General features: G+C 40.5%; 1 protein-coding gene across 1 annotated transcript; it reads left to right on the forward strand.

The window, feature by feature from the left end:
• The first annotated feature begins 1,119 nt into the window (after nucleotides 1-1,119).
• Nucleotides 1,120-17,417, forward strand: dedd1 (death effector domain-containing 1). The gene is made up of 6 exons (XM_066682380.1): nucleotides 1,120-1,256; nucleotides 3,186-3,695; nucleotides 3,849-3,962; nucleotides 5,561-5,689; nucleotides 15,546-15,933; nucleotides 16,400-17,417. Exons 2-6 carry the CDS (start codon nucleotides 3,236-3,238, stop codon nucleotides 16,404-16,406), a joined length of 1,098 nt encoding a protein of 365 aa, XP_066538477.1. The 5' UTR covers nucleotides 1,120-1,256; nucleotides 3,186-3,235; the 3' UTR covers nucleotides 16,407-17,417.
• Nucleotides 17,418-22,231: the final 4,814 nt, after the last annotated feature.

Genomic DNA, 22,231 nt, shown 5'->3' on the forward strand with positions numbered 1-22,231 from the left:
CAGTGAACTGACACTTCAAAAGGAGTTTCAATGGTCTCAAAAGAACAATATATATATATTGTTTGGAAACATCTTCGTATTATACTACATGATTCCGTGTGTTCCTTCATAGTTTTAATGTCTTCCAAATTAATTTACAATGTAGAAAACAATAAAAAACAAAGGAAAAACATTTGACTTGTATTATGACATATGAGTTTAAAATGGAGTGCTGGAATGTTAAAATTGGTTTATGTATACAAAATACAAAGTAGTTCAGTAAAAAAACTGGAAATATTTCTTTTTATTTTGTCAGTTAAATAAAGCTTTAAGGTAATAAAAAAATCACAAAGAATTAAATGTATTGAATTTTTCAAAATTTCCCTATTTTTTGGAAATGGGGTTTGTATATTTGCAAGGGCTGTTCAATATTGCATAGATATGAAGTACAACAGCCATGAAATTTGTTATATTCTATTTATTTATTCTAAATATTCTATACTAAATATTAGATCTAGGAATTAGCTTTTCATTTCCTTGAAAAAAAATGTTTATTTACAAAACGATCATTCATTGCTACCTTCAAAAAAATTGCATTCCACTGAAATTTTGTAACAAAATTGGTAACTTTAATATTATGAAATTCACAGTGTGATACTCACTTAATTTTCCTCAACATATTTGTGTTAATCATAACTGTTAAGTAAGTAGCGATTTTAATAACACTAATGATTAAAAATGAGCTGACGTGTTCTTTATATACCCTCAGTAACTGTCCCTTCCTAGAACCATTATAAAATGATCTGCAGGATTAGTAGATTATAGCCACACAAAATACTGGGCACGGTATTTAAAAACACTAGCAGCTCTGCTGTGTCTGATCCACTCATAACAAAGCAACACTCACTCACACACAGATCTTCAGAAATAAAACCAGTTCGTGTATGGTCAGTGGAGCTGGTAAAATGCACAGAGTGTAGTATAAAAGAAGGTTTTAATGTTATGGCTGTGAATGTTGGTAACTAAGGCATAACAAACTACATATTTTGCCTGGCGACGCTCGTTGTACGGTGAATGTGCAGAGCGCTATATGATTGGTTATTTAACGTGCACGTCAAGGATATCGCAATGTGATTGGCTACTACATCATGACGTCATGACTCAGCTGCATGGCTCGATATGATTGGTTTACTTCTGTTGTTCCTGTGTACATTCAGATGTAGCTAATGGACGTTTCGAGAAAGCTGACTCTGGACCCGTTCTGTCTTTGACTCAAAGTAAGTAGCACTACGTAAAAATAAGGGATAAATAAATATTTCAAGAGATAAATGAAGGCGAACTGTTTTCTACCAGTCGACGGAACCGAAAACTGTAGATATTGAAGCCTTTCTCCACGACGGTCGCTTGTTTTATGTTAAATGTTTTATTTTTTTATTGATAGCCAAGTTAGCTAAATTTTAACCAATGTTTCAGGGTTGAGGCTCTTAACAGTTTTATATTCGATTTCATTTACACCTTAAATGCTGTATTTGAAGTTGCAGTTAACGTTCAATGCTTCTAATTTATATAAAACACAATTTAATGGGCGTCTATAAATTCAAAACAAAGTCTGCTCGGTGAACCTGGCAGTCCAAGTACACTAACCTTACACCTATCATTAAACCACTAGCGATATCTAGCTAACGGTGTAGTCGCTATAGTGTTATTGTTTGAAATAAATAACGGTACGAAGGAATAAACATTTTCCAAACGAAGGCCAAAAACTCGTCGAAGTTTCTCGGGCCTTTGCTATTTCCTGAGCAATTTCCAAATAATATTTTAGCCTTCAAGATGGCGATTAAAACGCGAGTTTTACCATCCACTAGCACATTAAACCTGTATTATTCGACAGCTCCTTGGTCGAAATCCTCGTTCTGCTTTAAACTGCAGCTTTTTAAGGCGAACGGAAAATTAGAACGAGGAGCCATTTTCTGTTTATTGTTCGTGGCAGCTGGACTGAAGTCGCCCTATTGGTACAGAAATGGGGGCCATCTCGGTTGTGTACAGTATAGTTACTGTATTCAACACAAGTGAATGTTGGGTAGCTAGCGTAAATATGTTACACAATATCGATACCAATGTTGACATAGTGGTTTTGTTTTCTATATTTCTGGCTAGTGTTTCTGATTCCCGTCGATGTTACTAAGCCAATGCTATTTTAGTGCGCTAACAGCTGACATAGCAAAACAGACGAGGGTGCCATTAGGAAAAAAACAGACTATTTCGATAATGTAGAACTTAATGCTTAAACAAAGCAGTGTGTTATTTAAAGAAGCTATATTTAAATATGTACCAGCCCCAGTTTCACAGTAGTGTCGGGGCTGTGTTTGCAGTTTTAACGCCTCACTTCCGAAACGTGACGTTATGTAACAGGTCCACGTGTTTGTGAGCAGTGATGTAACGCACGTTTCGCATTGAGAGTGCGGCAGGGCGTGTTAGGACATGCCTTACGGCATTAAACTAGGTCTGTAACTAAGTCCATTTAGTATAGATCTAAACCATGGGTCTGTACAGGTTTATCATGGATACTCGTATAAAAATTAGATTCTTTGTTCGGTTTCTTTCAAAGAATGTCTTTTAAAATCTGCATCAATTTACAGATATGAATAGCAAGACCGTTATAGATACCGTGAACATTGCAGTGTTATAGCAGTAGCAGGGATTCTGAAAATCACAGCCCAAAGTAAATATCTGAAATCAAATATATTTATAGGCTCTTTACCAATCCATTGACTAAACGATAGTACAAATGATAACATAGAACCCTTGTAGGTTGATCAGAACACAGCAAAGCATGCAAAATAGTTTTTGATCAATGGGACTATACCCAGAAAGTGCTCAAAAAGCCAATGTTATCAGGAGACGTAATTGAATTACATACTTTTTAGTTAAATTTTTAAATCATTGAAATTCAGATTAGCTAAATATTGTCACTCTCTTCAGATAAATACCTGTCCACTATAGTATCGTTTTGGTTGAAGGTAAGGGGCTTTTTAATTTTTAATGCAGATTACTCTGTATGAATTTCCATTTGCAATTATAAATGGGAACACGTCAACGGTAGATTGAATTGCTCAGAAAGTCTATAGTTTACCACAGTGACTGTCCAGTTTCTCATTGCCTACCTCTAATTTAATGCATAACTAAACAAACTGCTTCTTTTTCAGAAATATTGGTCCTTTAGAGGAAGATTTTTTTTTTGGTTTTTCTGCTGATCATGGAGACAGGTCGCTGCTCGAGGTATTTCCTGCACTGGGAGGAGACAGACTGCTTGAGCTATTATGACATGTTGTCTCTTCACGAGGTCTTTGAGATTGTGGGCTCCCAGTTGACTGAGGCTGATATCGAAGTGCTGTCTTTCCTTCTTGATGAAGCCTATCCCAGCAGACACCCTCTGGACCCTGAGGGATGGAGACAGGATGTCTCTCCAGACTCAGATTTGTCTGTAAACTCTCCTTGCCCTCGTCTCCTGGAGGCCTGGCGCAGGATACGCCCTCGTGGAGAAGGGTTCCTTGCTTCCAATCGCCACAGGCCCAAAACTGGAGTGGAGCTGCTGCTGGAGCTGGAGAGACGGGGCTTTCTTCATGAAGGAAACATGGAACCTCTGCTACAGCTTCTTCGAATTCTTACTCGACACGACCTCCTTCCTTTTGTCTCCAGCAAAAAGAGAAGAACAGGTGAGGAACCGATCAAACGTGATTGCATTAATTATATTTTAAATGTGATGGTTTCAGGCTTTTTAAACATTTTTAATCATTTTAAATAATTGATTTTAGGGCTGAGGGCTTGTGTTCATGTACAGAATGATGATATTCTAACCTTTTTTGTAGTATCACCTGACAGAGAACTGGAAAACTATGCAACGAGTGGAGGAATCACTCACACAGGCTCTTACACAGACATGACTTCTCTGGAAAACGCACAGGTTTCTCAGTGGAGGACAGGTGAGTTGAGGTGGTAGTTTGTTTTAGTTCAATGTCTAGGGTATTTCAGTTCATTCTAACGACTGACTTGGCACGCTAAACAATGAAGCTGTTTGAGGGAGTAAATTCATGCTATTTATATGCAGAGCAGACCTAGTTTGTAGTTACACAGTGCACAAAAGCGGTGCTAAGGTTAAAATGTCAGCTTAAATTTCAATATCGGACTGATAACATTACAAAAAAACCCACATATCAACAAATAATATATCAGCCAGAGATATATCATTCATAATTTGTTTTGACATGGAGCCAGGTAAGTGTCTAACTGTATGCATCATTTTAAAAGCCATCTACAAGCAAATGGGTTAAAATGGAGATTCCTGTGTGTTTGTGGGTTTCCTAGATCTGTCTGTCTGTCTGTCTGTCTATCTATCTATCATCTGTAACCATGTCAGGGTCATGGTGGGTCCAGAGCCTACCTGGAATCATTGGGGGCAAGGCAGGAATACACCCTGGAGGGGGCATCAGTGCTTCACAGGGCAACACACACACTCACACATTCACTCACACACACACACACACACCAATCCACCTACCAACGTGTGTTTTTGGATTGTGGGAGGAAACCGGAGCACCCGGAGGAAACCCACGCAGACACAGGGAGAACACACCACATTCCTCACATACAGTCACCCGGAGGAAACCCACGCAGACACAGGGAGAACACACCACACTCCTCACAAACAGTCACCCGGAGGAAACCCACGCAGACACAGAGAGAACACACCACACTCCTCACAGACAGTCACCCGGAGGAAACCCACGCAGACACAGGGAGAACACACCACACTCCTCACAAACAGTCACCCGGAGGAAACCCACGCAGACACAGAGAGAACACACCACACTCCTCACAGACAGTCACCCGGAGGAAACCCACGCAGACACAGGGAGAACACATCACACTCCTCACAAACAGTCACCCAGAGGAAACCCACTCAGACACAGAGAGAACACACCACACTCCTCACAGACAGTCACCCGGAGCGGGAATTGAACCCACAACCTCCAGGTCCCTGGAGCTCTGTGATTGTGACGCTACCTACTGTGCCACCCTATCTATCTATAAACAATTCCATTTAAATTTTGCCCCCTATTTTGAGAACCACTGCTATAAAGATTAGAGATTCACACTTAAACTAAGATTCACACTTAAAATGATGGTTATTGATATATTTGCCACATAATTCAGTACTCTCTATGTATTGAACAAAGTTAGAAAGTAGTTCTGGAATATGCTAGTGGTGGGAAAAAGAATTGGAACACGCTGTAGGTCCTCTGTCCTCCGTGGTGAGCAGCTCAGTGTTTTACTGGAGCCTCAAACAGAAACAAAGACCTTCTAATGACAAGGGTATATATTTTGGGCTTTCATGTTTTTGAATGCCTTCAAAGTTACCGCTCAAAGTTAATTAATCTGTGTTGAATACCACAACCATTTCCATTCTTGATTATGCATCGCCAAACCTCCAAGAACCAGTGTCATGTTTGTGCAGTGTGATAACATGATGTTCTGACACGTTTTTACACTCCTAGTGTGTGTGTGTGTTTTTATTGAACAGGTGTTGGCTCAGCTGTTGCTGCAAACACCCAATGCCGAAGGAAACGAGGAAGAGGGCGCGGTCGAGCCAGACGCACTAAGAACATGTCCAAAATCGCCCCTCAACCTTCACCTAACAAAGTGACCTGCGGTAAGTCCATTTACACCTCTCTTTCTTAAACTTTCTCTGGCTGTGCCTTCACGTGTTTCATCTCCTTCTCTTTTTTCTCTCCTCATCTACTGATATCTGCTCCATTTGACCTCCGTTTAGAATTAATGACCCACTTCCTATTAACACCTCCACAGTTGTGTAGAAAAAATGCTAAACAAAATCCCCAGATATAAACACCATGTTCGTTCAGTTTCCACACTTTGCCTCTAATGTTAGTGTTTGTGTGAATGGTCTTTACTCTCATCATTAAACCCTGTAGAACAGTGAAAATGTTTTTTCCACAATAAGGCAATGCAAAATTATTCTCAAAGTATAAAGTGCTGATCTTTCTCAATGACTTCAGCAAATGGTATTATATTATATTCAGGACTGCAACTATTAAAGTCCAAAAATACATATATGGGAAAAAAGGAGCCAGATTGTTGTATCGAATCAATAAAGAAAAACAAGAAGTCTTTTAAAATGTCCTCATTTAAAGAAAATACAATACACAATACAACAGGAGTAAACACAGTACTGATGATAACTGCTCTCACACTTGCGTTTCACACAGTGGTGTCCACTTACATTCAAATGTAAGTTATAAACGTCTTTCACCTTTGGACTTTCCCCTAGTGACAAACACAACAAATATTTCAAATCAGAAGCTCGTTCTTTCAAGTGCCTGAGAGTAGTTAATGTCAGCTGAAATTCTGTTGACTATTTTAATTTTTTTGGGGGGTGGATGGGGGGTTGTGTGTTTTTAGATGTTTAGTATGTCACTGGCCATTACTATAGAAATGTCATGGTCAGCACGAGACAAATAACAGTTACAATAATATGTCCAATAGTTCTGTTCCATCTTGTGAATGGAGTGAATTATTGTGTCAGATTGATACTTCACAGCCATGTGGTCAGATTTTATATGACTCACATTTACGCTGTTCTTTTTACCTTTAAACATTTATTTCTTCTCTCAAACTTAATTTGGTCTTTACTGCAGTAAAACAAACATTTAGACTTACCCACTTACGTTACGTCCACATAAACCGTTTATTAAAAGATTTCAACCATATACAGGAGGTCCTCGGGTTACGTCAGTCCAGAGTTACGATGTTTCGTGCTTACAACACATCTCCCATTTTACTGTATAAAGCCTTGTTTTGACTTAAGTGGTTGTGCGTCGTAACGCGAACTTCGTGTTCGATGTGCACGGCGGAAGATTATATGGTTACGCGGCTCGGGACCGAGGAGGACGGCGTCACCTCAGTCGCATTGTACGCCATTTTTAGCTTGCTGCTACGTCGTTCTCTCACGTGTGCATGTGTGTTTGATTTTGTTCCTCCCAAGCGTAAGGCAGACTCTTCTGATGGCAGTGCATCGAAGAAGAGGAATGCCATCACCATGGAAGTGAAATTAGATATCATAAAGCGATTCGATAAGGGGGAAACAGAGACAAACAGCTTGGACTTAGTCATTCGACTGTCACTACGATTATCAAGGATAAAGATCGCATCCTTGAACATGTGAAAGGATCTGTTCATATGAGTTATATGTGTATATAATTTATATTTTTTTATAATTACTGTGTTAGGATAAGTGCTTACAGTATGTTATTTACGTACAGTATGTACGTATGTTCCGACTTGCACTGTTTACGACGCGAAGTAGGAACAGATCAACGTCGTAAGTCGAGGACCCCCTGTAATGGGAAGGTACATGACCTTTGGTATATCAACTTCAGGGAGCATTTCTCAGCAACTACCACTTATGCCTCTATTAAAAAAATAGTCTTAACAAACAGTAAGTGTTCCTGCATGCTCAATTTCAGCTTGAACCCATGAGAGATGCTGATGGTGCATATTTTCTGTTCAAACAGACTGAAAGGTTGATTAAAGGGTAATGGATTGGGCAAGAGGATGCTTCACCAGCATTACAAATTGCTGCTAAGTTTAAAAAGGCTGCATTGCCGCACCAGGTAAACAAACTCCAACATATTTTAGAGCTACTAAAAGCAAATAATGGTAAAGGTCCACTAAGTTCCTGGTTACAAAGGAATATTAGAAGCTGTTTGTCATGATATTCTGAACATTTAAGATAGGGTCGGATGATTAAATATATTTTTATTATGATATAAGTAATTGCGATAAACGTTAAATAAAGACACACTAAAAGTGGTGAATCACAGCTGCACTCAATTTACTTTGCATATTTATAAAGTGTCATCCAGTGTCCAGATCGCTGTTTGACATTGGTGGTATGTGCTTTGTGTCTCTATTATTCATTTTGCATCATGAAAGCTCTCTGTAGTCTGGGTAGAGTGTATTTACAGCTGAAACTCTCACCAACATATTACACCCTGCCCAGAGAAACAGAGCTAATTTTTTTTCAACTTAAAACATGTTTTGAGGAGTTGGACATACCACATATTCTGGAGTTTGCATGTAAGGACTATGCATATATGAAACAGCTACAGACACAGTGAAACAATTGGTAGTTCCTTTTTTTCTATCTAGCTTCTGGTAATTTGTTATATAAATGAAGCATCAGTTTATTACTTGGTGGACCTTTAACTGGTTTACTACATCATAATTTTGCACTACAAACCATTATAGAAACGTAAGAAAAGCAATAAAGCTTTAGTGTAATCAGGTAGTGCTTGAATTTCCTTTCACTGCTGTACTATTGTGTGAGTGTTTGTGTTTCTTGTTGAATTTGTTCATTTCTGTGGTAAAATTAGAGATGGCCATGAGTAATTAAGAAGTTTTTTTCGGGCTGCAGCAGCACATCACGAAAAAATCTGTTATAAAATTAGTTTAGTTTTTGTGAATGTTGTTCTGTAATAACACAAATATTTACCCTTTGTCACTGTGGGAAAGCACAGCTATTTTGACGCGTGAATCCAAACAAGGGTCTTAAAATGGACGGAGGTTTTTAATATTACTAGCGTCACTACTGTGGGCTTTTGACGAGATTTGATGGAGCACGTTGGCACATTAACATGCTATTAAACTGGAGGACCTAGTAACAATAGAGACTTAATGGCCTTGATTAGCAGAGTATACAGAAAAGGATACAAACCTATTAACCCAATAATTGAAATATAATTTATTATAAAGATTGACTTGCACAATAAACAATTTTTTAATTTGATTGGATTGCAAAACCACCAATCACATGCCATTCTCTATATAAGTTTAGATTTCTATATTTTGAATTATACAAAGTCAAGCAATTAAATATATTCTCTCACATTTATTTCTTCTTGTATTTAGAAAATGTGCAAATTGTTACTTTAATATAACGTAGTAACATATGTACTTACAATTTTCAACTGCAGTTTCAAGCAATAAAATAGGCCCAAAATATGAATAGTCCAAAATATCAAAAGCAAACGTCTAATTCCTTTTTAACAGTAAAACTATGTCCATGTTTGTTTGTGCTGCCCTTACGAGTCATCCAAATAAAAAGACTGCAGTAAAGCGTGTATTTAAGCAATATAACACGAGGGAGTGCGTTATCGTGAAATAACAGCACAGCTGTGATCTTACCTGTGTCACGTGACCTCAAGTGTTATATTGCTTTTATACAACAGTTTGGGAAATAAATAAAATCGGAAATAAATTAACGGAGCTGTGAAATGTTTATAAAATTGGTAAATCCTTCTGCCAATTTATAGTTCCTCAACAAGTAGCTTGTTGCTACGTCACAGTAACGGACATCACAGCACGGCACACTCCAGACTGGATCTACCCACACTGCTAATCTGCTGAATAAACTTCTCCAGATAAACTTACTTCTGCTCAAAAGAGTCTTCATCAAACCCTGTGTGCTCAGTTGAGCTGTAACTACCTCAAATTACCTCAAAACTTAATAGTGGACTATAAGTAGGGAGGTAACTTGGCGGTCTCAACCTGCCAAACAGTGCACTGTCCATATTGAACCACGGCTGCATAACTTAAACGTTTTGTGCTCGGTTTTAAACCAATAGTCATGCCTAACGTGTAATGTTAGTTCAGTATGTAGGGGGTGGGGAATGATTTGAGGCATGTCCTGGATGTGCTGCTAAAAGCTCCTCACGAACATTAAAGAACTGTTACAGCGACTGCCTCTCCAATGGGCTTTATCTCCACTGGTATCCGTTTTCAGGTGTAGATAGAGTGTAATAAATAATGATAGACGTTTTTTCATCGTCACATGATTTATATATCGTATCATTTCACACAGCCTTATAACCGACAATAATTAAATACAAGAGTAGCGATATAATTCACCTACTGAACAATATTAGACCAGTGGATTAAGCTGCATTTTGTTGGTTGTTTTCTGTGTGTTTTTCCTGTGTTCATTTTTAAATTTACAAAATAATTTACTCTAAATGCCCACTGTCAGAGACACCTACACCCCAATTCATTTCTCACCACCATTAATCCTCTCTCTCCCTCTTTCTCTCTTCTTTTTTCTTTCTCCAAAACTCTGAAATATTGAATGAAATGCATTTGCTGAAAATGAAAGTGAAACCAGAGATGGTCATTGAGACAGAGTTGTACCAGCCTTCATACTTGTACCTCATAGATCCTCTTCCAGTCAAGTATAGCACCGCTTTTGTCAGCAGAATCTCTGGAATGTTTACGTCTGCTGCAAAATGAACCACTGCCCCAAATCCTACCTACATCTTAATTTCTTCGAAACTCCAGGGACCAAAACATGAGCGTTGGTTAATATGGAAATAAGAGATTAATAAGAGAAATGCTTTCCTGTGGGAATTGAGGCAGTCCTTTGCTACATTTTGGGTTAAGGGTGAAATAATTGATATGAAGCGCCCCCCCCCCCCAACATTCATTGTAATGAATTGGTTAGAGACTTTAGGGAGTTGTTATTATTGTTGTTTTTTAAAAGCACCGAATAAACAAAGAGTAGTGCAGGGGAAATCCATAAAGCTGTTATTTTTACATTCATGGTCCTAACATTCACGAATTGTTGTTAATAAATCCCATGTTGATGTCAGTGCATCAGTCGGTATGAATTTCACAAATTTTATTGTTTAAATATTCAAAAGTTTAATAAATCGACACTGGGTTAAAGCTAGAAAATGGAAGAAATGGAAAAAAAAGATCTTAAGAAAAATGAAAAATATTTTGCCTCACTGTATGCTTTCAAATACATTCTGCCTTTTCCACTGCCCTTATAATTGATTTTCTTTTCTACAGGCAGTTTCCCAGGCTTTGCTTTAATAATATCTTTTTCTTGCTGCTCTCTTACCTTGGTTTAAGCTTGGTGTACAGTGCCTACAAAGTGCATTCAACTAATTCCAAACCTTTTTGTCAACTAAACTGGGGAAGGGCTTGAAGTGTTCTGTTTTGCACAGTTAATAAAACGGTGTTTAAAAAAAGACGTTCTGCTTCAGAGAAAGACTGCTGCTTCATATTCGTTACTGCTTATTTAACCCAAAATGATATTATACATTACTGTTCCAATACTTGCAGAGAAAGCTGCTCAAAAATGCTTTTTGTTCCTCATTGCTAAGCGTTTATGTGGTGACTGATAAACCCAGGAGCTTGGTTGTAAATTAATGTTTTAAATCCTCATCATTTCAATGGCAGTAAGAATGCCCTTTTTTGCTGCTCCTGAACTTGCTGCAAATACTTTCTGCTGTGTTGACTCCACAATTTGATTCCAGCAGGTTGACTCAGGAATGGGTAGAAAAAGCAGGAGAATGGATAGAAAAAGCAGGAGAATGGATAGAGAGAGAGAAAAGCGAGAGCGCATGCAACACTAGTGTGCGCTGTCCTCTCTGTGCGAACATACACACTGCTTTCTCACTCGCTCTCTCCTTCATGAGGCCTGGTCCATGTTCAAGGTAAAGAGTTTACCTTCCTCACACAGTTAGGAGGAGGGGTGAAGGTGCTTGTCCATTTTTTTTATTTTATTAAAAACATTGCTTACTCAACCCTTGCACCCTACAAAAAAAAACCTGTGATTGTGTTAATACTAGACTTGGAGGAACCACTACATGAGACAGAATTCTGGAGAAGTTGTTGGCCTCAGTGTTTCACAGAACTGCCCAAAAAAAACATGGAAAAATGCTCAAAACTGTTGGTGTGGTTACGTACCTTGTGTCCATCCTAATGCTTACCCAACGGAGGGAACATGTTCTAAAATGATTGATCATATTCAGAGAGAAGCTCTCAAAGACCCCTCCTGAATGCACAGTATATCATTTCTTTTCTGTTCTGCTTGATGGAAATGAATCTCAAACAAAATGTTGCTAAATCTGCCTATAAATGGATCCCATCCTTTTGCAATTCAACACCCCAATAAAAACGGGTCGTACCAGAGTCCACTTACTTTGTGTGAGCAGTTCTGAGGAAAATGACCCAACAGTGAAACCAAGAACTGTTTATGTAAATCATTTACTATGAAGCTAATGATAAAATTGTATTGAGACACTGTGGCATAACATCAAAATAGATTTGAGCATTATGCAAAAGTGCAGATACCTTTTTACAATCTTTTATCATTCAGGATTTTATGATCTAGAGTACTGTCCCTGATATGACCTTTTTAAAAAAAATTTAAATTTAATTTCCAGTCAAAACAGCCATTAATTACAAGAGAAATTTCTCAGAACCTATACGCAACGTAATCAAATTGTATGAGGAATTAACATTTTAAATAATAACAATGAATGGGAGGAAAAGGTTTCCAAAGAAAGTGTAACTTGTTCCAAACCTGGTAGACCATCGGAAAAAAATCCACATCAAATAAACAGCCAGACGAGTGAAAATCAAGATCTTCAGTGGCTTTTACTGAGAAAAGGAAATGAACAAAAAAGAATATTTGTGACTGAAACAAAGAAACTGCTGTTTTGTTTTTCTCTTGGAAAATGTACAATATACTTTTTTGTACTCTGTGGCCGTTTTGACTGAAAGTCTCTGACTATGGACAGTACTAACTATTCTTAGAGAATTAGAGAATTGTTAAATAGCATAGGCAATGATCATTTATATACCTCCACACGTACAGTTAATGTTTTTGCAATTGCCTGCTATGTGCTTGACCCCAGCAAAAGAAGAGCCTTTGGAAAAACGTTCATCCCAAACATGCTTTGTCTTTTTCTCTCTCTTCTTCTCTCTCTCTCTCCTTCTCTCCTCTGTGTCCACAGTTGAAAAACAGACTGACTCAAGTGTCAGGGACAAAACGAGTTGGCCAACCTCACATACTAAGAGAGGGAGAGAGTGAACTTTAACGAATGAGTAAAAATGGCCGACACGGGCCTTCTGCGCTCGTTCTCTCTCCTTCCTTGGTTTGTTGCTGATCAGAAAAGAGGAATGGGAATAGTGTCGAAGCTCTTCGCATGGAGCGACTCCATATACAGTGGTGCTTAAAGGTTCTACTTTATTGGAAAAGGAAAACAAAAATATATATGTTTGTTTCTATTTTGTTTTGGAATAAAACACAAATAAACACAAATACCTTCTCCATCCTGGGTTACTGTTATTTCGCTGAATCGCTCGGCGATGAAGCTCTGTGTGAAGCGCGTACCGTAACCCGCGATGAGACCACAGCTCATTTGTTCATGTCTTTTGTTCTGATTCCATTCTAAAATCAGTTCTAAGCTCAGTAATGATTCTCTGGGTTCTCTTGGAGTAAAAGACGTCTGCATGATTATATTTGAGGTGCTTTAAAATGGCACACAACAGGAAGTGCTCTTTCAATGTACACTTTTAATTGATCTCGTTTGTTTCCTGTTTGTTGTGTGTAAACTTGAAGTGGATTGTAGCATGTGTGAAAAATAAAATAATAATTTAAAAAAATAAAGTTGAATCCTTAAAACCCACAGGGGTTAATTCAACACCAAGTCACCTGAAGCTCCAAAGGTTATGGCTTCTATTATTTAGGACACTTTTAATTTATTGCTATCTGACCAATGATTTGAAGCTTATGACACTGTAGAGGACAAATGTTAGTTTTTTTTTTTCTTTTAAGAATATCAGCAAGAAATGGTTTTACATTGGTCAAAGGTGTCATGGAACAATCTACATGTATTTCATGTACACTTATTTTCAGAGATAATTGAATTCTGAACTGGTTTTTTTTAATCCTACTTTTGTCACCGTTGCTTGACTTTTGTCCTGCAGAATTTTCAGCCTCATTTGATGTCAAAGAAGAATGTGTTGCACACTTAAATTGTACGAGAAAGAAAGTATGGGAAGGTACAGTCCGACTTTTGTTAATCCCCCTTCAGCCTGTAGTAGTCACATTTGAGGAATTGAATAACTGTCATTCTGAATGCTCACTCATTTGTAATAGAATCACTTTAGTTCTTTCCTGGAAGCTTTTCATAAACCAGATTTTTAAATGTATTTTTTGAATATATTTTGTATATTTTTAAAACTTAAAAACTACATTGTGCCCAGTCAACAGTTTGTACCCACAAACTCCTTCAAAAGTTCACTCTAGTCCCACATTGATGCCTTGTGTTCCTTGTGAATAATCTGCCCAGTGAAGCGAGGTGGGGTGGGGGTGTAGGGGTTTGGCGTGGGAAGGTTGGATTTGTGTTGCAGCAATGTTCTGAAGATCGATGGGTCCACTTCCTGCTCTGACTTCATGAAATGACATGAAAGGAAATGACAACACAGCGAAGCTCTGGTTCAGTATGTATCCTCCAATCGTATCTTGCCGTCTCTGTGCCCTGTGCTGTTGCATGAAATCAGTTCCTCCTCCTGTTCTCAAAACCACAGCGCGGTAGAGCCGACCTGTTTAGTACTGCATCTTAGTTCGGACTCCTGGTCACTGAAACATTCCGTTCCAAAATTGAAAGTACTCAATCAGCTTTTTTTGTTTTTAATTACTATTATTTATTTTACTTTAAGGATCTGGAAACTGTTCACCCGTGTTCACCAACTTAAAACCATGCTCTATGTTGATGGACATTTCAGTACCTGCTCTAAGTGAACCTTGCCTTCAGTAATAGACCTCCTTTATCTAGTAAAAGTGACTTGAATTCACTAAAAGTGCTGGACACTCAAACAAAATCCACCCGTCCATCCTTTAAAACCAAACTGTGACGAGTGTGAAGTGTCTCTTTCCAAAGTTCCCTTCTTTGCCTCCCCCCCAAAAAAAAGCTTTTACACGTTACTGTGCTCATAGGACTGAACTCATCACTATTCTCCTGTTTTGATTGAGCTCTGAAACAGTGCCGACGAACATCCAATTGTACCCTCTTTCGGACCAGTTGAATGTTCCTCTGAGAATCTTTAGTCTCGTTCTCGGTCCTCGCTGTCAAGTCTGTTGCTGTGGAGCTTTTTTTTATTATTTTTTGGAATGCTTGATGCCCGTTGCTTTTAAACAGACAGACAAACGTGGACCTGACGAGGCCGTACGTATTATCGTCTGCGCTCTGTTGTGAAGCTTAGGTTATTCTGAATGAACTTCTTAGATGTGTGTTTTAAAGAAAAAGAACCGAAGCTGCAAAATAATGTGTGCTTACCTGCTAAGTTGGTGCACTAAATGATGTCTTTTTCTTTTATGTCTCTACCTCTTATATCCCTTTTTTCTATTTCACCTTCCTTGGTTCTCATGCTTCAATCACAATGCCTCTACATTATTACACTCCCCTATTTTTTTAAACATACTAAATTGTAATATGTTGATGACGTGTTCCAAATTGTTCGTCCACGTTGGAATATTTCAACAACGTATTACCGTATTTTCCTTCCTTACTGGCATCTCTGCATGCCACCACCTGCTCCGCATTTCCATCCATTCACCTCCCTATTGAAACCTTCCCTTCCATCTCTCCTAACCCATCCCTCCTTCCTTCCTTTTCTTTCCTCCTCCATCTTCATCGCAGACATCCGGCTGCGGGTTCGAGCCGAGTATTCGGAGCACGAGTCGGCCTTGCGGGGGCGCGTTTCCTCGGACAAGCAGCAGCCCCTAGAGCGTCAGTTTGAACTTTTCAGTCGGGCCAGCATGCTGCTCCGAGCTCGGGACCTTGGCTCAATCGTCTGCGACATCAAGTTCTCGGAGCTGGCCAACCTGGACGCCTTCTGGGCCGACTACTTGAGCGGCGCGCTCCTGGAGGCGCTGAAGGGCGTCTTCATCACCGACTCGCTGAAGAGAGCCGCGGGACAAGAAGGGGTTCGGCTGCTGGTCAGCGTCGACCAAGACGACTACGAGGAGGGCAGGAAGCTGCTGCTCAACAATCAGGCACAGAGCCAAGAAAACAGCTCGGCACAGAGGTGAGGGTAACTACTAAAAACGACTCATTCTGACTGTAATTTTACAGCGCTACCGCAGTACTCTCACTGTCAGTGATTAATCCGTGTCAGTGATGTTGAGTGGTACATCCTTCCTGAGCTCTTCATATAAAATATGTTGAGGTGTTCCATGACTTGAAGTAAAGAGTTACCACCAGGGGGCAGCAGACATCAGCCTGTCTCATTTCTCATGGCAATACTAGTAACTGGAACATAAAGCAAACGCAGTACAGTAATTTCAGTGTTGAATTTCTATTAACAACGTGCGAGAAGCTTTTGAAAAGATGACTGTACACGTGCTTTCTTAAACTCAAATGTAGCGTTGTGTTTCTTCGGCTTGCTTTCAAGTGCTTGGCCACGTTTTGTTTAATTGTTTTTTGTCGTCGTTGTTTTAAACCTCTAAACACTACCGTGTGCTAATTTCTTTCTGCTCATATTTCTGTTCCAGGTCCTGAAATGCGTCATGGAAACCCAAGATTAAGGAATACATTTTCTTGAGTTAATTACTGGCGAAGAGTGGTGATGAAATGCAGTGGTCCGTACTGGTGAAAGAAAGTCGATAGACGGTAGTTTGGAACGGGACACCCACACTTTACTGAAAAGTGGTTCATTCTGAAGGAAACAAAAAAAAAAGAGTGTAATTGGATGATTTATCTGTCTTTGTGGTCAGTAAACAAACGCGTGCACATTCCCACAGCTCACGTACCTCTGTGAACATAAGCCGTACGCAGCTTTCTTTACGCTGCCAGTTGTGTGTTGGATTGCAGTACGGTGGGTGTCACCAATGAATACTATAAAAGGAGTCCTAGAGTTTGAATTTTGTGTTAAAACCGTTTATGGCGAGATGGACCTTGATGAGATTGCTTTATTTCTGTTGCTTAGGTCTGTAGATGATAAAAAGCAAAGCTGAGTTTAAGGAGCTTACGCAAGAGAAACCAGTTCAATCTCCAAACTGATCACTGTTCAGCGTCACTACTAATTAGGCGGGGCGTCTTCTGAAAGCTGCAGGACACGTTTACTGTACAAAAAGGTCAACAAGTTGGAAGTTTAACAATTAAGGACCATAGCTTCAAGTCTGCCAAACAATCACCAGCGTTCCAAGGCCCAGGTTAGGGATGAACACCACCAGAGGAGCTGGGCGTTTGTGGCCAGTGGGAGAAAATGAAAGCGTAAAAGCAGACGACAAGTGCAGCTATTGGAGGGGATAAAACAGAAGAGCTGTAGTCTTTTTGACCTTACGTCACCACCACACTGGGCCTTTATAAGATTTCTTTTTTTTATAAGAATATATGGGTGAATATATATTTGCCACCTTTTGTATTGTTTAAACAAAAATAGCTTGATGGCCATTGTGTCCAGGATTTCTTTTTTTATTTGTATTATTTGTTTGGTCTCCTCTGTTTTGTTTAATGTGCTAATTTAATGCATGTATGGACGTCCAAATTTAACTCCCAATAAAATATTGAATGTCCCCAAATGTGTCTGTCTTCAGTAAAGTCCTCAACACTGAAAACATCTGAATATGTTTTGGGTTTTTACAAAATTCATTTTCCTGAAAATTCTACCTTGAAAACGGGCCATACATAAAACATACAACACAACCTGGTTGAAACAGGGTTGAATATTCTGGCTTTCTGAAACATACCTCAGAGAAATTATCAAAATTAATAGCGTTTCAAATTAGAAGGAAAAAAATTGGAATTACTCAATGCTAAGGGTTAAATGACGCCATTTTCAACAAAAAGAGAAATCAATCATCATTGGGCATGGACTTAAATAATGAAACAGTATTCTACATAAGGGGTGGCGTGGTGTGTTCTCACTGTGTCTGTGTGGGTTTCCTTCGGGTGACTGTCTGTGAGGAGTGTGGTGTGTTCTCCCTGTGTCTGCGTGGGTTTCCTCCGAGTGACTGTCTGTGAGGAGTGTGGTGTGTTCTTTCTGTGTCTGTGGGTTTCCTCCGGGTGACTGTCTGTGAGGGGTGTGGTGTGTTCTCTCTGTGTCTGTGTAGGTTTCCTCCAGGTGACTGTCTGTGAGGAGTGTGGTGTGTTCTCCCTGTGTCTGCGTGGGTTTCCTCCGAGTGACTGACTGTGAGGAGTGTGGTGTGTTCTCCCTGTGTCTGTGTGGGTTTCCTCCAAGTGACTGACTGTGAGGGGTGTGGTGTGTTCTCTCTGTGTCTGTGTAGGTTTCCTCCAGGTGACTGTCTGTGAGGAGTGTGGTGTGTTCTCCCTGTGTCTGCGTGGGTTTCCTCCGAGTGACTGACTGTGAGGGGTGTGGTGTGTTCTCTCTGTGTCTGTGTAGGTTTCCTCCAGGTGACTGTCTGTGAGGAGTGTGGTGTGTTCTCCCTGTGTCTGCGTGGGTTTCCTCCGAGTGACTGACTGTGAGGAGTGTGGTGTGTTCTCCCTGTGTCTGTGTGGGTTTCCTCCGAGTGACTGTCTGTGAGGAGTGTGGTGTGTTCTCCCTGTGTCTGCGTGGGTTTCCTCCGGGTGCTCCAGTTTCTTCCCATAGTCCAAAAACACACGTTGGTAGGTGGATTAGCGACTCCAAAGTGTCCATAGGTGTGAGTGGGTGTGTATGCTGCCCTGTGAAGGACTGGCGCCCCCTCCAGGGTGTATTCCCACCTTGCGGCCAAAGATTCCAGGTAGGCTCTGCACCCACCGCGACCCTGAACTGGATAAGCGCTTACAGACAATGAATGAATATTCTACATAAAAACGGGTTCCTACTTTCTCCAAAATCAGTTGACATCAGCTTGATTCAGCAAGCCCCGCCCCCTCCTTCCTCCCCTCAATTTAAAAGTCAAATTATGACTGACAGTGATTACTGTTTACTGTCCATGTCATAGGTCATATTCCTTTCCTGAAGAAAACTTTGATGACCACTGTTCTATCAAAGTTTAGAAACACACAGGAAAAGACACACACAGTCACTCACACACTTCACACCTGTTTTACATTGTCAGTCCACCTCCCAATATGTGTTGTTCTATACTTCCATCTGTTCATTTTCTGTAACTGCTTCATTCTGTTTGTCACATCTTGACACTTTCTGGTTTGTTTTCCTCTTCCATGTGGCTCTGTCTGTTTGTTGTCATTCCTAGCCCCGCCCTCGTTTCACTCTAACCTCCGCCTCTTTTGTCATTGTCCCTCGTTATCTGTGTCAGGTGTGTCTAGTTAGTTCATGTATTTAAGCCCTCTTCCCTCACTTCCTGGTATCGGTCATTTTCTTTGTTTGTTTCATTGTGAATTGTGTTTGTGTTAGATTTTGTTCATGTCTTGTTCTCTTGCTTGTACCGTTTCCCAATTGTTATCGTAGTCTTTGTTTCTCTAGCTCGTTTCTCGTTGTCTCCTGCCTGTTTCATGCCCCAGTCTAGTAGTGTTATTTCGTGTTTCTACTCAAGTTCGTTTTGTTATGTCATTTCTATATTAAACTCCGTGTTGTAGCGAGTGTGTCCGCCTCCTTTAAATCTACTCCTCACACCACCCTGACACTGTTCAGGGTAAATTGGGTCCAGAGCCACATGAGGAGTTTGTGGTAAAGACTTCACAATCTCATGAACCCAGTGTCTGTACAAGGATCAGACGAATGTTAGTCTTATACTCCTGGTCACACAGGAACCTACGGTGAGCAATGAAATCCTTGCCCAGTGCCAGCTCCCAACGTGTGTTTTTGGATTGTGGGAGGAAACCCATGCAGACACAAGGAGAACACACCACACTCCTCACAGACAGTCACCCGGAGGAAACCCACACAGACACAGAGAGAACACTCCTCACAGACAGTCACCCGGAGGAAACCCACGCAGACACAGGGAGAACACACCACACTCCTCACAGACAGTCACCCGGAGGAAACCCACGCCAGTCAACCCTGCTGCACCACCGTGCTGCAATTTTTTTAAAATAATTTTTATAAATAAGTGATCTTTAATTTTAGGTGATGTGTAGGCTTTGCGAGGTCTTGCAGTTATTATTTACAATTAATTTTTTTTTAAGCGACTGACTAGCGTGTGGGTCCATGGCTAGCAGGTCAGGCAAAAACAAGTAAAGCATATAGAAAAGGAAGATTCCCTCGACTATCTGGAGGCAGCTTTGGTGTCAAGCCAATGTCCCTTCACGCCTATCATCTAGGAGCCTGAGGTGATTGAGTATCCTTGCCTGTCCTGTGACTCTCTCTTTGAGCCAGTGTCTTGCACCATTGGGCACAGGATCCAGTGTGACATTGTCCGGCCAAAGTCCCAGGCCATCAGTGCTTGTGCAGTGCTATTGTCCGTTGTCCTCTGGGAATACCGTCCCCCGTTAGCTCATCCTCTTCCTGTTCTAGAGATGTCCCTGGAGTGAGACTAGATGAGGTCCTCATCCATGTTTGTGTCGGAGCTGTGCTGACCGCCATCGTCACCCATCCAGAACGCTGTGACTCTCCAGCTTCGTACAGGCAGCTCTGAAAACAGCAAAGGTGGTCTACTCTGCTTCTGTTATCGTTCTGTCTCTTTCGTTGTGTGGACACTGAGAAGGCAGAGAGGAAGATTAGATTCAGCAGTTTTCTACTGGTTTGTTATAATACACTTTTAAAGAAGGTTCTTTAATAAAGATGATAGCTCTACTTAGAACACTGGGTTCTAGAAGTAGCTGCATGGTGAAATGGTTCTTCAGTTTGGTGGAGAATGTGATATAAATGGTTCTGTAACTGCTTCTTCCTCTTCTGAGTCGTGGTGGGTCTGTAGCCGACCCAAAATGATTGGGCACAAGACAGAAACGCACCCTCGATAAGATGCCAGTCCATTCATTGAAGAAGAAACCCACACAGACACAGTTAAAACACACCAATCCCATCACAGACTGTGACCCAATGCACGGATTGAATGCAGGACCCCAGAACCATGAAGCTTTGCAGCTGTGACTCAAACCGCACCTCTGCCCTGTTGCCCTCTATTCTGTCTATCCTCTACACTCAAGCCTAAGAGCCTACGGGAGGTCTATAAACCCATCAGACAGTCACCAGCATCTCCTGGGAGGTAAGAAGCTATGCAGTGAGAGTTCTCTGTCCGTGGTCAGGACAGAGTGGTCAATGCTGACCACTTCAATACGGTGCTGAAAGGACAGCATTTATCCAATAGGAAAAGAGATGAGAGATTCTTATTGGGCAGTCATCAACCTTGGGCTTAAGTTATCTAGCTAACTGCGAAATCCTGCTTTGTGGAATACCCCCTTGGTTCCTGCAGCACCTTGTAATAATGATTCGCTGCTCATTGTTATCATCAAACGTTAGTAATATGAGATAAAGCCTCATTATTTGGTCGTAACCATGGGCAACATGGAAGCAAACTTCTCAGTGACTATTGCGACTAAGTGTAATTTCTTTGCACCAACCCCATAACAATGCCCCTATAAAGGAACACAATGTCAGATTTTGCACATGGGCTCCCCCTACAGGTGCAGTGCATAATTCACTTTAACAGCACTGTCCTCAAATCAAGGCTGAAGGGTGCTCCTCCAAATGTTACACTGAACCAAGAGTAGCCATGACAGAGGCTCTATTCCCAGCACGTCACTAGAGCATCAAAATGGTTTGAAGCTGTACAAATACAACCCAGTGTTGTGCTTGAACATAAATAAACAGAACATTCACACTTGGTTCTAGTTGTTAGGGATCAGTGAGATGATTAGCATCATATTCCTGAATTCTGTCAAAGCAATGAGGACGAGAAACAATGTTGCGCTACAAACACAAACAACACTGCAGCCCCATCTTTAAATTGTAACGTCTTTGTGACATCATCATCGTCGTTATCATCTTCTTCGACGCTTAATTCATTTCAGGGTCGCAGTCCTTGTAACATGTTTAACAAAAAAATGTCAACCCTGACTGTATTTATTAGCATTAGCAATGCATGCTGGGTAATGTAGTGAGAGAACGCTGAGGAACTGTACACAGCAAATAAAAGCTTTAGGCCGGAATGCCCTTTTAACACAAATATAAAGAAAATATATTAGGAGTAACAGAAACAAACAGTAACTAAGTTATTTATGAGACCATTAATCATCTCTCTCTCTCTAATATCTGCCGTCCACTACTCAGGAGCAAGCAATAGGTCGTCATGGAAACCACCCAGAGTCATGGTCATGGCCAGAGTGTGAGACGTGTGTGTTTGTGATATCAGCCCCCTTTGCACCCCCTCTTTTCCTCTGACCCCATCACCTTTCACCTCCAATTCAAATTTTGCCTCTCTCTCTCTCCATTTTATTCTCTCCTTGCTCTCCTCTTCCCCTACCCCTTTGCCCCC

This window comes from Hoplias malabaricus, chromosome 10, assembly GCF_029633855.1.
Source record: "Hoplias malabaricus isolate fHopMal1 chromosome 10, fHopMal1.hap1, whole genome shotgun sequence".
NCBI lineage: Eukaryota > Metazoa > Chordata > Actinopteri > Characiformes > Erythrinidae > Hoplias > Hoplias malabaricus.

Bases quoted from the DNA above. Each gene is read 5' to 3' on its own strand.
- dedd1 (XM_066682380.1), top strand. From the start codon at position 3,236: ATGGAGACAGGTCGCTGCTCGAGGTATTTCCTGCACTGGGAGGAGACA. The intron at 3,963-5,560 runs GTGAGTTGAGGT...TTTATTGAACAG, and splicing joins GGTTTCTCAGTGGAGGACAG to GTGTTGGCTCAGCTGTTGCT. The intron at 5,690-15,545 runs GTAAGTCCATTT...TCTTCATCGCAG, and splicing joins ACCTAACAAAGTGACCTGCG to ACATCCGGCTGCGGGTTCGA.